The 16,482-nt window shown below is 42.4% G+C and overlaps 1 protein-coding gene across 1 annotated transcript in view; it reads right to left on the bottom strand.

Annotated features, from left to right (window-relative positions):
• Positions 1-16,218, bottom strand: part of NWD2 (NACHT and WD repeat domain containing 2) — a 149,915-nt gene extending 133,697 nt beyond the window's left edge. Inside the window, exon 1 of the mRNA XM_036908442.2 lies at positions 16,052-16,218. Within this exon, the coding sequence (XP_036764337.2) occupies positions 16,052-16,202 (151 nt within the window). The 5' untranslated portion in view covers positions 16,203-16,218. The remainder of the gene's footprint in view (positions 1-16,051) is intronic.
• Between the last annotated feature and the right edge of the window lie 264 nt (positions 16,219-16,482).

Raw genomic sequence — 16,482 nt, 5'->3', positions numbered from 1 at the left:
TAACTTCTTTATTTTTCTCCATAAAATAATATTACTCTCCTTCACTTGTGGGACTTGCCTATAGTTTTGGCCTAGCCTGAATGTCTGGAATTACAATTCTCTGCTATTCATGAATGAACCCATTTTTGCTGGTAAAATAACTGAGTTTAACTTTTAAGGTTAACATGAGTTACTTTATTATACTGTAACATAATTATTTAATATCAGCTTAGCAGTCAGCTTAAGACTCATGTACTCGGAAGAGTTTTAAGAAAAGAATAATGCTTTGTTTCTTTGTAGGGCTCACTGTATACTATATTGGAATTTAATCCTCAGACACCATAAGATAGACAATATAAGTGCTTTTGTTTTGAGAGAAAAGAAGGTTGAGACTTAAGATTCTAAAACCTGCTCCAGGTCACATGGTAAACTCTGGGTAGTGCTGAATCTATAATAATGATTTTATGATTCTTGGATGCGCTAGTATCAAATGAAACTCATGCCCTAGAAACCTGTACTGCCATCCCCTTGGCACATGCAGGTGCTGGCAGAGATGAAATTTACATACACATTTTTGAGGTCAGCAGTGTATTAAAAAGTTTACCCTCCTTATACACCCATTGGAGCTGCCGCCCAGAGCATGGATCTGCTTTGACCATACTCACAACAGTGAAAGTGAAACCATTTTTTTCCTCCTTGACTCAGTTAAGATAGGCTGTAATTTTCCAAAGGAAAAAAGTAAGGAAAAACAAAAAGATTATACAATAAGTACTGAATTCAAAGAATGAGTTTCAAATAATTTTTAAAGTCTCAGTAAAAGAACCAAAGTATTTATTTGGCTAAGCCCTGAATTTTCTTTTCTTCAGATCATCAAACTAGGCAAACCCCGGAGGGCCTCTCCCAGCCCTCCTCTGCCCCAGCTGATGCTCAGCAGTCTGGCTCCCACCCGGAGGAGGCAGACTGCCTGAATATCTAGTTTTCCCAATAGCACCAAACTCCAAACTTAAAAACTGTTTCAAAACTCTGAGATTTCAGGGCTTTCTCCGTCATTCCATTCTACTCTCAGATTTGCTAGGCAGAATCAATGAACAAATGAAGGATTCACCCTTTCCAGACTCAAGTTATCATCCATCTACCCCTGACCCATGCACTGATTCACTCAAGAGCCCTATCTCCTCCCGTACCACCTCTTCTCTACCCTCCTCCAATATACTGTGGGTTTACAATAACCATTACAGGCACACGATAAGAGCTATCAACTCACAGAAGCGTTGGGACCTTCCTTCATAGTAGCCACTTGAAATGAAATAGTTTTCAATCACGCATGAGATCTGGATTGAAAACCTTCCTAGATAAAGAGAGCTGCTTGTTTTTATCAAGAGTGGTACTTGCCACATAAATGTGGCACCACATGCTCTTGGGACCAACAGGGGCAAGCAAACTATAAATCAAGGTCTAAAAGTTTAGTAAGCATTAAAAAAATGACATGAATCTTTATCGATTTAAAGCAACAGTAAGGGGATTCTATGTGTGAAAAAAATTATGATTTTTAGTTTAAGATTTTGGCACATCTTACGTTAAATGGTGGAAGTACTTTTTATCCTCTGCCATTTTACTGAAATGTGCTTGCTACCTACGGCTTTAAAAGAGGGTTTTGTTTTGTTCTGGTTTTTTTTTTTTGGCTAATTTTTAAATCAAGTTATAAGTAGTTTCTGCTCTATTATTTAGAAATGGAACTTATTAATACCTTGCAATTTGACTGAATTCATATTTATGTTAAACTTTCATTTAAAAAAGGGTATTTTTATGCAGTCCCTTCTAGCTAAAAGCACACATCACTATATATGTGGCATAATTTGGAAATGATGCCCCATTTCATGCCACAATTCAAGTAATTCTCATTCTCTTGTAACCCTTATTCCTCTTATTTCCTAGGGCTTTAAGCAAATTCTAATCTATAATATTTAAGTCCTTCCTCTCTTTCAGACATATTTTAGGTGCTTATGTACAGTATTTATTTCTCGTGGTAACCTTATGAGGCAGTCATTATGCCTAACTTGCAGAAAAGACAATGAAACTTGAGATTAAGTACTCCAGATGATAGCAAGCCTTGGGATTCAAATCCAAATTTAACCCCTAAATTCTTTGATCTTAGCTAGTACACACTCTAATGCATTTCTTTTATTTTACTCATTTTATGTTATCTATTGCTGCATATCAAACCAAAATTATTTACATAAAACAATATTCATGTTTCTTTTGAATCTGCAATTGGGGAAGGGTTCAGCAGGGAAGGCTAGTCTCTGCTCCATGTAGCCTGAGTCAGCTGGGACAGCTCCAGGGAGGGGAGGAGGTAGAGATCCACTTAGAAGACAGCACACTCATTTTCTTGCTGGCAAGGTGGTGCACCTGTCTGCTTCTTTCACAGGGGTCTCTCCATGGGGTGGCTGGCTTCTCAAGAACAAGTGTTTCAAAAGACAAAGTAGAAGTGGCCAGTTTCTACAAGCCTGGACTCAGACAATGGTGCTGTGCCATTTCTTCTGCATTCTATTGGCCAAAAGCAGAGAGAAGTCATAGCTGCCAGCTCTCGATGTGAGGTATGCTGAAAAATTTGGGAGCCATGTGACAAATCCCCCACACCTTATAAGATTTCCAGTTTAGCAGTGATTTCATTTAATTGTGAAATTCCTATTTTATGAATGTTTTCATCCCCCACGACTTTGCAGATAAATACCTCCACACAGTAGCTTCTCAGAGGCTGGAAGGTCTGGATCTTTTTTTATTCTTCCTACATATTCTCTTCATTGTTATTACAATTCTTTCTCCATGTAGATTTTTCAGGCTTATGAACAGAAATTCTGGGTTTAAAAGGGAACCTTTTCTTTTCATGTCTTCTCTTCAGTGTTCTCAGCAGATTTTTCTCTTTTTTCTTTAACAATTGATATATTTGATAATGTTATCACTTTTTATCACACAGTGACCTTAATTTCTGAATTCTGTTTTGATTCGAGAATTTTCTAGAATAGTGTCAACTGAGTGTGATCTTTTGCTGAAGTTACACTCTGCTTAGCAGCTAACTAGAATGCAAGTTCTACCCTATGCAAGTGGACTTTCGGTCTATTTAACAGTTTCAACACATTTTCCTCCTTTAGCAAATGATATCTCTCCAAGTTCTATCATTTGAACAAGAAAACATCTCATCAGTTATTTCTTGGGTGGACTTTTCATATTTCACTGGCTTGTCTTCTCTGCTTTGGGCAAATGAAACACTACAAAGCCTGGCCCCTCACTGTTGCTTACACTGCCCCATTCACTCCTCTACACCACAGTGTCAGTGGCTGCAAAGACACTGCAGGCAATACAATGATTTGTAAGAAGTACATATTTGGTCATTCAGATGACCAAAATATTTTCAGATTTATTTGGTTTTCATCCATAGTTCTTGAAAATGCTTCAGGGCCATAAAGTTCAAATGGGTTGGGTGTCTCATTATGTTCACAAAGAGATTTAGACCCCACCCAGGGGGAGGGAATGGTTGCCAGGGGTACCAAGCATGTGATTAGAGGGTGGGAACTTCCAGCTCCCAGCCCCTGGGAGAGAAGAGGTAGAGGGCTGGAGACTGAATCAGCCAATGGCCAGTGACTTAGTCAGTCATGACTATGCAATAAAGCCCTCACAACAACCGGTAACAAGAGCACTTTGTACCTTCTGCATCCTGCTATTTCTGTGTGTGTGTGTGTGTGTGTGTGTGTGTGTGTGTGAGAGAGAGAGAGAGAGAGAGAGAGAGAGAGAGGGAAAGGGAGAGACAGAGAGAGAGGGAGAGAGAGGGAGAGAGACGGAGAGAGAGAGAGAGAGAGACAGAGACAGGAACAGAGAGAGGGAGAGGGTGGGAGGAGAGGTCTTATGCTTGGAGAACCAGAGCACTTTCACGTGCCACCAAGCCAGGTCACCAAGCTCCACGAGGTTAGCAGCTCATTTATTTGGCACCATGCCCTGTGTATCTCTTTACTTGGCTGTTTAACTTGTATCCTTTATTAAACTGCTAAATATAAGTGTTTTCCTGAGTTCTGTAAGCTGTTTTAGCAAATTAACCAAACCTAAGGGGGTGTCACTGGAACATTCCATCTGTAGCAATTGGTCAGAAGCACAGGTAGATTAACAGCCTGGGGTTTGCAAATGGCATCTGGAGACTGGGTGGGGTGGAGGGCAGTCTTGTAGGATACTTTAACTTGGGAATCTGTGCTGTCTTGAGGCAGACAGTGTCAGAACTGAGTTGAGTTTTCTGACACCCTGCTGGTGTTCGAGAATTATTTGGTGTCATGTGTAGGAAAATCCCCTCCCCGCTACACACACATTAGAATTGGGTCCAGGAACTCCAACAACCTGCACCCACATGAACAGACCCCATTCCTTACCCACAGCAGACATTATTAATCAATCACTGCTCACTTTCCCAAAGTGAGCCTGTTGTGGTGCCAAAGCATTTGTGTTTGCAAAACATTTCAGTCAGCCTTGAGGTCTAACTATCAGACTTGTCTTCTAGGATATACACTATTCCCTCTCTGTCCATAATATCTCATCTTCTTCCATTAGGACAATCAAGTCTTTCAATATTGTTCTGATTTCCTTATTTTTATTGAATAACCCTTCCTGCTGCTCAGCCCGTGCATCTATTCTCTGAAATAGCTGGAACCATACTTGGGGCCACTTGTAATGCTATTTCCAGTCCTTGGGCCCATCAGTGACCTCAGCTAGAAAATGTTTTCTATTACTTCTATCCCATCCCTCTGGGAATCAGGGTCAAATCCTTGGGGCAGCGGTTCTGGCCCTGGCCTTGGGTTCTGGTCCTGATAGCAGCCTTGTTCTTTGTTCCAGGACCTCAGCCTTACCTTATGACCAGGGTCTGGGATCTTGCCTTTGTTTTGCCGGTGCTCCTTGCTACCTTCTCCCTCAGCTGCTTCCTCCAACTCCCATCTCAGGACGGGGATCTTGTACTCAAACCCTCCCTCCACCTCCATACTTTGCACCTGCCTAAATACCTCCAGTTATCACCTCAGTGAACTCCTGAGTTATCCTTCTGACACTCAAGAAAATTAAATTTCAGCATATTGAAATTCAGCTTTGCTCACTCTGCTTTGCTCTCTTTGATATCAAATGCTTTATCTTCAAACACCATGCCCATCTCTCAGATCTGGGCTCGTTCTTGTCAGCTTGAGCTGCGTCGGTTTCCCATTGGCCACTCCACATCAGTAGAGAGGTCTGTTTCCTAGTTACATCTTGGTCTTCCTCTTTTGACTCAATATGACCAGCTCCTGCCTGACTGGGATATCAGACATGATAATTTGATTCCAATTGGCCTTTGCACGGACACATCCCTCTCACAGTAACAGTGCTGCTGTTTTTTGTTGTTGTGTCCTGCCTCTTAGGTGAAAGAGCCTAAAGAATAAAGATAAACAGTATGTATCCTACATCCTCTGTAACTCGCCATGCCAAGTTAAGGGTTTGGTTGTAAGTAATGGGTGTCTAATAAATATTGCAGCTGATGCTTAGAATAAAGTCTGAAGGAAATATATTTGGTGGCAAGAATCTCTCTGAATGACACTATCCATAATGGATCAGATTAAGCATTATGAAGGACATCCTTTCAATTTTGTGGTTTCATTTCTGAGTTAGATTCTGTAGATCACTCTTGGAATAAGACACCTGACATCTGGGCTTTGCTCTTTATTTTGAGTGTATCTGTGTCAAAGCCTTTGAAAAATTTTGAATTGAAAATGAGATTTCAAGGAAGTTTTTCATTAGAAGTGGGTATTATTTCCGTTGGGTTGCAGCCAAAGCTGCAGTTTTTTATTCTTTTATTAACTTTCTATCATGTAATTCCTTTTTTATAATTCTGCATTAGCCAGTACACATTAATTTGCAGAATGAATCCTGTTTGATGTCTACAGAAAACATGATGGAAGCTAAAGCTTCACAGAAGTGACACAAAGGTGTTGCAGTGATACCAAACTTTCTTCTAGATTGATTGTACCTAACTGAGCACCTATATGTAGTTTTGAGCCACCTACTACATGTTTCACATTTTTAAAAATCATATGACCATTAAGAACAAAACTTATAGGACTTTGAGTTGAAAAGGACTTTAAGCTTACTTTATCAAACCCAATTACTTTGTTGATGAGTTCCTGTTCCTCGGCAGGATTGCATCATTTGCCATTTTAAAAGGTGTTTACGAGTTTGTGCTTTATTTTTTTAGTTGTCTATTGCTGCATATCAATCTACTCCAGAACTTACTGGTTTAAAACAACATATTCTTTCTAGAGAGATGAAGGGACTTTTCTCAAGGAAAAGTATTCTGATACTGATATTTGATATAGTTCCTTTTTATATAGAAGGAGTGTCACACCTTACAGCTCACTCTTCTGTATATATTTGGCTATGACATAATTTGGGCTATGTCAAACCAGATATTTAATTTAAATGATCCTAGGTAATTAAAGGATTCCACTGTGTATGAATGTTAAAACTGAAACATATAAATGTTCATGTTAGGGTCGGAGCCTTTTCCCCCTCACTGGAGTGTAAGACACCTAGGCTCTCTCTACTTCCTTACTCATCCTTCCCAAGACTGGGGTGGGAAGAGTAAGGGGTGGCTTACTGGACTAGAAAAATGTGGGAAGAATAAGCCAGGCAAGCTTGGTTCACTCTTGCCCATCCCCCAGGGAACCCACCTGTGCAGAGAGGGTGGGCTATGCTCTCTTCCAGGCCTGCCACTGTATAGGGCAGGCCCTCTGGAGGCCCACCACTGCCAGCCTGTGGGTGGAAGGTGGTCTAATTCTGGTGTTTAGTATGAGGAAGCACAAGAGCATTCTCCATTATCTTTATCAGTAAAAATAGTGACATTTTGACCTCCTACCTGAGGACTGTTCTGTCTTTTTTCTGTTTGGAATTCAGGAGGTTCTAGAAGAGCACTGCCTTTAGAGTCACTGTCAACCCCTCAACAAGTCATCAGTATCATCAACACAACGATTAGCACTTGCTGAGCATTTGCTTTGTACTAGGCTACTAGTTTACCCACTTTTTGTGCATTTATCTCAGTAAATCTAATTAGGATACACACAGGTCAAAGAAACTACACAATATAACTGGGAGTTTTGGTAGGCTTTCAAAGTTGGCTACCATTAATTTTGCCCCTCTTGGCATATACCTGCTTCTCCTCACATCAAGACATGGGGTCTATTTGCTCTCCTTTGGAATCTGGGCTCTCCTTCCAACTTTCAAAGACAGAAATGGTGAAAGTGACATTCTAGGACTTCTAGACCCAGGTCTTAAGATGCCCAGCAGCTGCCATTTCCATTCTCTGGGAAGGCCAATCCCCTGTAATGAATCCTGGGCTAGGCTTTGGAGCACTGAAGAGGAAGACATATGAGTGAAGCCTTCTTGGATCTTCTTCCCAGCCCTGCCCAGGCTTAGTTGAATGCAGTTAAAGAGTGACTCCAGCTAATGCCCCATAGAAGAAAAGAATCGTCCTTCTTCTGCAGGCCAAGTCTGCCCAAATTCCCAGGCAGAGAATTGTGAGAAACAAGAAATCATTGTAGGGACTCTCTTGTCCCCTCCTGGCATGAGCCGGGAGCTCTGTTCTTTCACTGTATCTCTAAATAAAAGCCTGTACCTTGCTCTCCTAAAAAAAAAAAAAAAAAAAAAAAAAAGAAATCATTGTTGTTTTAAGTCACTAATTTTGGGGTGGGTTGATACACAGCAATAGACAACTGAAACAAATAAAATACAAACTTTCAAATATTCCCCTTTAAAGTGATAAATGGTGTCATTGCTATAGCATAATAAGAACTTTTAAAGATCTGCAGATGATTAAACCATAAAGCCACAATTTATTTGTATATAGTGTATCTATATGGTCCAAGTCATGCTTTCTGTTAAATGCCATTCTAAATGAGTCACCTTCAAGGGGACAAATGTAATCACTTCAAGACATCAGCTCCACTCTATTCAAAGGGACAAAAACTCTTCATTGAAGAATAAAGATAATCTCTTTCCATTCCCTGCAGAGTTCTTTCCATGGCTTTGCCTCATACTCGATTATCGTGTAGGATACTCTCTACATCCTAGCTCTTTGTGTCCCTCTGGGAAGACCTCCCAGCCCTCACTTGGAGCCCCCATGCTGACTTACTCCTCCTTGGTGTCTCTTTCATGCTCTGCTCGTATCTTTAGCACAGTGGTCATCACATACATATTATTTAGGCAAACTCCATGAGAGATATGTTGTTTTGTTACTGCTGTATTCTAAGCACCAGAACAGTGCTCCATATGGAGTGTGTGCTTCATGAATATTTCCTGATTGAATAAGTAAATGAGTAAAGTGCCTGGGGCCCTTTGGGCTACATGGTTTCTTGGTGTTGAGTATCCATTATGCTTCCCTTCATTGTCTCCTTCGTGGTGTTGGGGCTGGAAACCTGGAAGTTCCTAGACTTACTTGTGGCCAGATCCAAATGCAATTCTGGTTCTGCCAGAGGGATGTATCCACATGAGGTCTGGAGAGCAGAGGGAGCCAGGCAAGTTCTTCCGAGTTGTGGTTTCAGCAGATGTGTGTTCGCAGAAACTGGCCAGCTACTCAGCACCCAGTGGCAGCGGCAATACTGGCAGTGGCTTCTACAGTGTCGGTCCTCTGGTGACAGTTTTGGCAATGTGGCTTAAAAACCCATTAGCTCTCCCTTCACTTCTCCAACCCATGTCATGATTTTTGGGATCACCTTGTTCCCTGAAGTATCCAGAGTGATTCTGTTTAACTACTAACTTCTGACTGATATGCCCCTAGTGACTGCATTCCTTGAGGGCAGGAATGCCTTGTCTTTGCACACCCATACCTGGATAGTGTCTGAACCACAGTGGAAACAGATAATAAAGGTAATAAGGACAGCAATATCAAACATTTAGGTGACGTTTACTATTTGCCCAGCACTGTTCTAAGTGCTTTATCTCTATTAGGTTATTTAATCTTTTTCAATAACCCTGCAAGGCAGATGCTCCTATTGTCCTCTTTTACAGATTAGGAAACTAAAAACAAAGTAATTGAGCAACTTGCTCAAGAAATCACAGCATTAAATGGTGGCCTAAAGAGTCAAACCCAGGCAGTCTGGCTCTCAAGTCAGTGCCTGTATCTAATACTCTCTCCTGCTTGAATGATGTTTGCTGAAGGACTTTAAAATACAACCACAAAAATTTTATGACTCATTTATTATAAATGTCCTATGTGCATTTATCACAAAACAGCAGTTCAGTATATTCTCCTTTAAGACTCTTAACTTACAAAGATGTTACTGATGTCAAACAGCAGTGTGTGTTTGCATGCATATATATGTATGTTTTATGCCATGCCTAACAATGTTTTCTGATCATTTATAAAAACAATGAAAAACAGAGAGCCTTGGAAATGATTAGCATTGTAGGGAAAGTAAGAAGAACTATAGTGAAGAATATTCATAAGTTTCATATGAATTTCTTGACATGCACATCTTTCTACCTCTTGCCTGGGAGCACAAGCTAAAGCAAAAATGACCACTAATTGCAACAACTGTCAGAAAATAATTTATCTTTACTGTGGCTTTTGCCAAAATGTGGAACAAGCTTTCCTACCAAGACCCCAAAGACATGGAGAAAAGAGGGAAAATGCAAAGAATTGCAAAGTAAAAAATCGAAGTAGTAATATAGAGCATCTGATCATCAGTACTGTGGACAAATGTACATAATTCTTAAAGAGGACCAGTGCCTAAGTCTGAGTGAGCAGAAAAAGGTACAAAGGCAGATGTTAGAATGTTTTCCTCCACTCCAGATGTCTCTTAATATGCAGAGGGAAATCCAATAACAAAGTAGCCCTGGACAGGGCCATCACTTACTACCCAGGGAGGAGTATCTTAATCTAATGATGCACTTGGAAAGAAAATCTGAGCACAAATAGCCCAATCCCTTCATTCTCTCTCTTTAATGAACCTGTCTTCTTCTCTGCTCCTCATCTTAAAGTCTATTCACTGGTTGGGGTGGGGCTGTGCCCAGTCCCCTGCTGATAGTGACTGGAATGGTGACTTTGCACAATTCTGAGATTCACTATTGGGAGACCCACTTGCTTAAAGTTAAAAACCACATTCCCCAATAAAGGACCACAGCCCTTACCTTCAATTCCAACCTCTTCAAAGTGGTGAAAATTAAAAAATTTCCCCAATTCATCTGACAGCAAAACCCAAAGTGAGCTGAGTCATTGGTGGCAAAACCTGACCTCATCTGACATGAAGCTGCTCACAGTCCTTAGTTCTCCACTTAGAGCTCTGTGTCCCACATAGGAGCCAAAGCCGCATAAGCCTATTTAAATTTAAACCAATCACAATTAAATAATATTAAAAATTCATATTCTTAGTCATACTAGCTACATTTGAATAGCCATATGTAACCATTGCTATCACATAAGACAATGCAGATGAAGACCTTCCAGCATTGTAAAAGTACTACATGACACTGACATGGAGGGAAGTCAGGTTTCCTCATACACATATGCACATTTGATCATGGGGTATTACCCTAGGCCCTACAAAATAAACAGCATATGAACCATTTCCACCAAAAAAAAAAAAAAATGGAATTCAAAATTACATCTGACCCAAAAGACCATGAATAATGAAGTATGGGCCTGCATCAATTTTTACTGGTAATAGATATTTTCAATATTTTCATTTCCTTCTGCTTTAGACTTTACCTGTTATGAGCTGAATGGTTGTGTTCCCAACCCTGCCAAATTCATATGCTGAAGCCCTAATCCCTAATGTGACGGTATTTGGGGGCGATGCTTTTGGGAGTGAATTAGGTATAGATAAGGTCATGAGTGTAGAGGCTCCTGTGATGGGATAGCATCCTTATAAGAAGAGGAAGAGACACAAGAGCTCTCTTTCTCTCCAGCAGGTGAGAGAACATTGCCTTCTTGCCTGTGACCATGGAAGCAGAGATTGCAGGGATAGAGCTGCGAGCCAAGGCACACCGAGGATTTCCAGAAGCTACCTGAAGCTAGGAGGAGGCGGGGAAGGAGTCTGCCCTGGGGCCTTCAGAGGGAGCAAGGCCCTGGTCACACCTTGATTTTGGACTCCTAGCTCCCAGAATCATGAAACCATAAATATCTGCCATTTAAATCCAGTCTGTGGTAAATTATTATGGCAAGCCTAGGAAACTAAGGCAGATTTTGGTCCTAAGAAGTGATTGCTTCTGTGACACATACTGAAAAAGGTGGAAACCATTTTGGAACTGGGTAATGGAGTAAGAATGGGTGAGTTTTCAGGTGCATGCTAGAAAAAGCCTAGTTTGCCATGGAGAAACAATTAATGACAATTCCGGTGAGGGCTCAGAAAGGAGAGATGTAGAGAAAGCCTCCATTTTCTTAGAGTACCCATTGTCATGAACAGAATATGGAGGGTAAAAGCCACTCTGGTGAAGCCTCAGACAGAAATGAGGAATGCAGCATGGGACAGGCACAAAAGGCAATCCTTATAAAGTAGCGAAGAACTTGGCTGAACTGTGCTCTAGTGTTTTGTGGAAGGTAGAACTTGTGATGAAACTGGATATTTAGCTGAGGAGATTTCTTAGAAGACTATTGAAGGGGTGTCTAGATTCCTTCTGTCTGCTTATGATAAATTGCAAAAGGAGAAAGATGAATTAAGGAAGAAATTGTTAAGCACAAAGGAACCAGAAACGAAGACGTGAAAAATTCTCAGTCTATCCATATTGCAAAAATGAGAAAGCTTGTTCTGAAGAGAACACTGAGGGTGTGGCTGAACAACCATTTGGTAAGGAGATTAGTATGGGTGTGAACCATGGACACACCCCAGCAGAAATGTGGCCAGTTTGAACTCATGAAAATAGAGACATGATGAAACAAAGGAAGGCTGTCTGACTCCTAGATGCTATCAGACTAAACCATTGCTACTCGTCTATGAACATGCATGATCCTTCAAGACAAAGGCAGAGAAACTCCAAAGGAGACTGGGAGATCTGGGCTGCCTCCTTGGTTTCAAAGGCGAGAGAAGGCATAGCCTGGGTTTCAACAGAGCAGACAGCCTCTACACAAGGCCTTGGGGGAAGGGCCACCTGGAGCCTTGGTGGGTGACCCCTTACCCCACAGAGCTACCCCAGTGGGCCCAGAAGGCAGAGCATAAAGCCAAAGAGGATTATTTTTCTTGAGATTTAAGACCCAATGGTATTTGGTTTGCTAGGTTTGAGAGTTGTGTGGGACCCTTCATCCATGTCTTCCTTCCAATTTCTCCCTATTGGAACCAGAAAGTCTACCCCATGCCTGTCCCATAGCTCCATTTAGGAAGCACATAGTTGTCTGGTTTCACAGGTTCACAGATGGAGAGGAATTTTGCCTCAGGATAAATCATTCCTGAAGTCTCACTCATACCTGATTAAAATTATATTTAGATGAGACTTTGGGCTATAGACTTTAGAGTTGATGCTGGAACAAGGCAAGATATTTGGAGCAAGAAGCATATGAATTTGGGGGGCCAGGAACAGAATGTTATGAACTGAACATTTGTGTCCTGCCCCTCAAATTCATATATTGAAACCCTAACTCTGAATGAGATGATATTTGGAGGTGGGGCCTTTGGGAAGTAACAAGGCTTAGAAGAGATTAGGGTGGGGCTCCCATTATGGGATTAGTGCCCTTATAAGAAAAGGAAGAAAGAACATAGCTGGGCTCTCCCTGCCATGTGAGGACACAATGAGAAGATGGCCATATGAAAAACCAGGGAGAGGGCCCTTACCAGGAATTGGACCTTCCAGCACCTTGATCTTAGACAGTCCAGCCACCAGAACTCTGAGAAATAAACATATGTTGTTGAAGCCACTAAATCTATACTATCTTGTTGTGGAAACCTGAGCTAAGACATTACCTTATTCTCAGTTGGTTAAGACTCTAGGCAGAGAAGATTACTGTTTATTCCAATAATAGTGAGGGAATTATATAGGTCCCTCTCCTCTGCATATTCATGGACAATTCAGGCTAATTGCAGTGGAAGAATTGGTATCTGTTTTAGAATCATGCTCCAAGGAGGGATAAGTGCTATTCTGGCAGGAAGACAGTGGCTAAATGACTAGAAAACATCAAAAGATTAACAGATGCCACAAATGGGATTTCTACTTTGGGTGGGAGGTGGGACTAGATGAAGCCCAAGGCATATCCAAGTAAGAGAATATGGGATAACACTGCCTCCCCCACACTTGTTCTTCTCTTGTGTCTTTCATGCCTGGGGATTGGTCAGATGCAGATAATGCTTTTGGCCAGGAACACGTCCATTAGAGTACAGAATATTTTGAAATTTCTTCCTTCAGTGCCCTTAAAGTTACCTCTTGGGGCAGGTGAAGCAGGTCAGGCAGCCATGTTCCTGTTCTCTTCAGCTTATTTTCTTGTTCATGTGGGGGTAAGACATTTCAGAGAAATCTGGTGTAAACCTAGGCTAGGCTAAAGAATACCCACAGACATATTTTGGGTCCCTTGTAGGCTCCACCTTGTTTCATTCTGCTTTATGAATTCAGGCAAGTAGCTTAACCTGGGGCAGCCTCAGTTTTCTCAGCTGTAAAAGAGAGAGAACACCCCCATCATCCTCACAGGATTTGAGGATGGAAATCAAAATTAAAATACTGAATGAGCAAACATATGAGAAATAATTTTTCTATTCTAAAGACATGTGTTATAATTACCAATGGGGGAAATTCATACAAGTCTTGTAAAACAATACCTATTAAACAATAATCTAAGGGAGACCCTTGCTGGATTCTTAAAAGTATTGCTATGAGTTCAACACAAAGCAGCTTTTATTTAGAGCATAAATTACATTTCCTCTTGTAAAGGAAAGCATGAGATAATGTTCTTTGTCTTGACAGTGAAGAGGCTCTTGAGTATTGGCCAAGAAGCTAATACTGAATCGAACCAAAACACAACCATTTGCTTCCTGAATTGCATCCATAAAGACCTTGTGGTGAAGTGCTACCTCTCAGAGCATTTACTAAGACTCCGAGGCTTCACATACAGGTCCAAAAAAAAAATGCCCATCTCCATTCAGTATACCATCAGCTCTTCAATTTGGATAAAATTTGAAGTCCTGCCCCTATTGCAACTTCTCTAGTAGGCTTTACATTTCTGGTCTTTTAAGATCAATGTGCAAGCTGTCCAGCTCAAGCAGAGTCAATGAGAAGGCATGATCAGCTCTTCTTTCCTGTTTGTGTTCCTAAGATTAATATATGCTAATACTTTTATTTCAAGAAACTAGAAAATTTGAAGAATCACGTGTTCAGGCTTAAGAAAAATGACATTAATCTTGACTATTAGTTCAATATTCAGCTGGTTGTATATAAATTCCTTGATTTTTATCCCAGAAATTACAAATTCAAAGCAAAAGCTAACTACTGATGATACTAATGGAATTTTCACTGTATGTCAGAAGCAACTTGTTTAAATAAAAACAGAGTAATTTAGCTGGTTCTACATCAGCTGATTTAAACACTTCTCCTGAGATTTAAACCCCGGGGGGGAACTGAACATTTTAAGACTAAACATTATCTAACAATTTTCTCAAATGCTTTAAAATATTTTAGCAATATGTTTTAAAAACACCACTGTAAATTTAAGTTGCAGGTTTTCTTACATCCAAATGGGGTGCATACCTCCGTGGTTTTATCAAGATGTAAGGAAAATCCTGAAGACATATTTGAGATTAAAGGATTTTTAAATGTGTACTGGAGCTTCCTAAAAGCCTCATTAAATTCTGTGAGAGTTGTAAACTGATAAAAATGACAGTTCTGTTCGCCCTCAAAAGTTCACAGTCCCAATACCAATAATTATTATGGGTTACCTTTTGATTTCCCAATCCTCTTATCATAATGTGAACTTTACCTGAAATTTTTGCTAGTGTTTTTAAAACAAGTTTTTAAAAAAATGCTTTTCACAAGCAAGCAGAGCCTTGAGTATTCAAATGATTCTATCAAATGACTTAGATTGTTAACAGAAAAGGAAAAAAGAAAGTTGTCAGACCCGAGGCTTGTCAAGTGGCAGAAAAAGGTAGTCTCGGATGTCACACGTCTATTTCAGTCTCCTGTAAACTTATCTTACAGCTAAACACTTGTTTTTCTAGAGAAGAGCAATTCCTGCCGTTTTATCCAGCTCAAGTCAAATGTATTCTACTTTGTCTTCACTTACTGGGAATGAAAGTTAACGTTCAGGACTGCGAACTGAAAGGCAATGAGCAAAGAATTAACCACCCGGCGTCCAGCCGCTGTGGTTCGTGAATGCAACGAATCAACAAGTTTTCGTTCGGCGCCTGCCAGGTGAAGAGATCTGGGCAGGAACGCGACGGAGCAGGCCAGGTTTTAGATGGGTCAGAGCAAGCCCAGGACCCAACTGTGGAGATGAGCTCATGCTGGGCGCTCCACCGCGAAACCAGCGCCGGCCTGAACGCCAGCCTATCCCGGGACCCCACCGCGCGTTTCTCCTCCACCTGCTCAGGCCTTCGGTCCACAAGGGTCCCCTCGGCCCCAGGGCAGAGTACCATCGCACGCACCCGGGGCGACTCTCAGGGGACCTCACGCTCACTTCGCCTCGGCTGGAACAAGTGGAAAAGGAGGGAGCCCTGGTTCAGAACCGGTCGCGGGGCCAGGACCGATTTGCGTTTGCGATAATCTCGAAAAGGAAACCGCTAAAAGATAGGGAAACGGGTGGGGATGGCAGGATTGAGCTTCCAGAAGCGTCTGCTAATGCCTCGGACATTTCTTAACTCGACCTGAAGGCGTAACCCAGGGGCAAGAATGGGTGTCCGAGGGGAAGTCAGCAGGCAGAGGGGAAAAGCGAGAGGAGAATAAAAGTAATTCAAATTTAATTGCCATGCGCTGAGGGCGGCCACGGTTTCAGCTGCCGGAAGGGAGCGCGGGGTATGCACGGCGCACCCGGTTTACCGCGGGCACTCTCCGTCTCGGGCAGCGCGGACCTACAGGGCAGACGCACAAACCCGAGCGAGGGACTTACCTTCAGGGTTGGCACTGATGAAGACCCGGACGCTGCGGCCGGCGGGCACGAGGTGAGAAGGCAGGGCGGTGAGGTTCCCGGAGAAAGCTGCCCGCCGGAGCGCAGAGTCCCTAGGACAGGGCAGCTTGGTGCCCGCCCCGGCCGGCCACATCGCCCTCCGGGAGGATCGGCCGCCGCCTCCTGTTACACCTCGGGTGCTTGCGCGCGGCTGTGAGGGCAGCTAGGTCGGTCTCCGCAGGCGGCGCGGCTCAGAGCCGCTCCGAGTCCGAGGCGCCGCCGGCCAGCTCCGGGGCGCACACCGCCGGCCGACGAGGAGCGGCCATGCAGACCCTCGGGCCCCTGTCGCCGCCGCCTTCGCACGCCGCCAGGGCTCAGCTCGACAGCGGGCGAGCGCGGGAGGTCAGCGTGGCGGCGGCTACGCGCGCGGCGCC

The sequence above is a fragment of the Manis pentadactyla genome, chromosome 5 (assembly GCF_030020395.1).
Source record: "Manis pentadactyla isolate mManPen7 chromosome 5, mManPen7.hap1, whole genome shotgun sequence".
Taxonomy (NCBI): Eukaryota; Metazoa; Chordata; class Mammalia; order Pholidota; family Manidae; genus Manis; species Manis pentadactyla.
The sequence above is the reverse complement of the archived record's forward strand: the minus strand, read 5'-3'. Positions and strand labels throughout refer to the sequence as shown.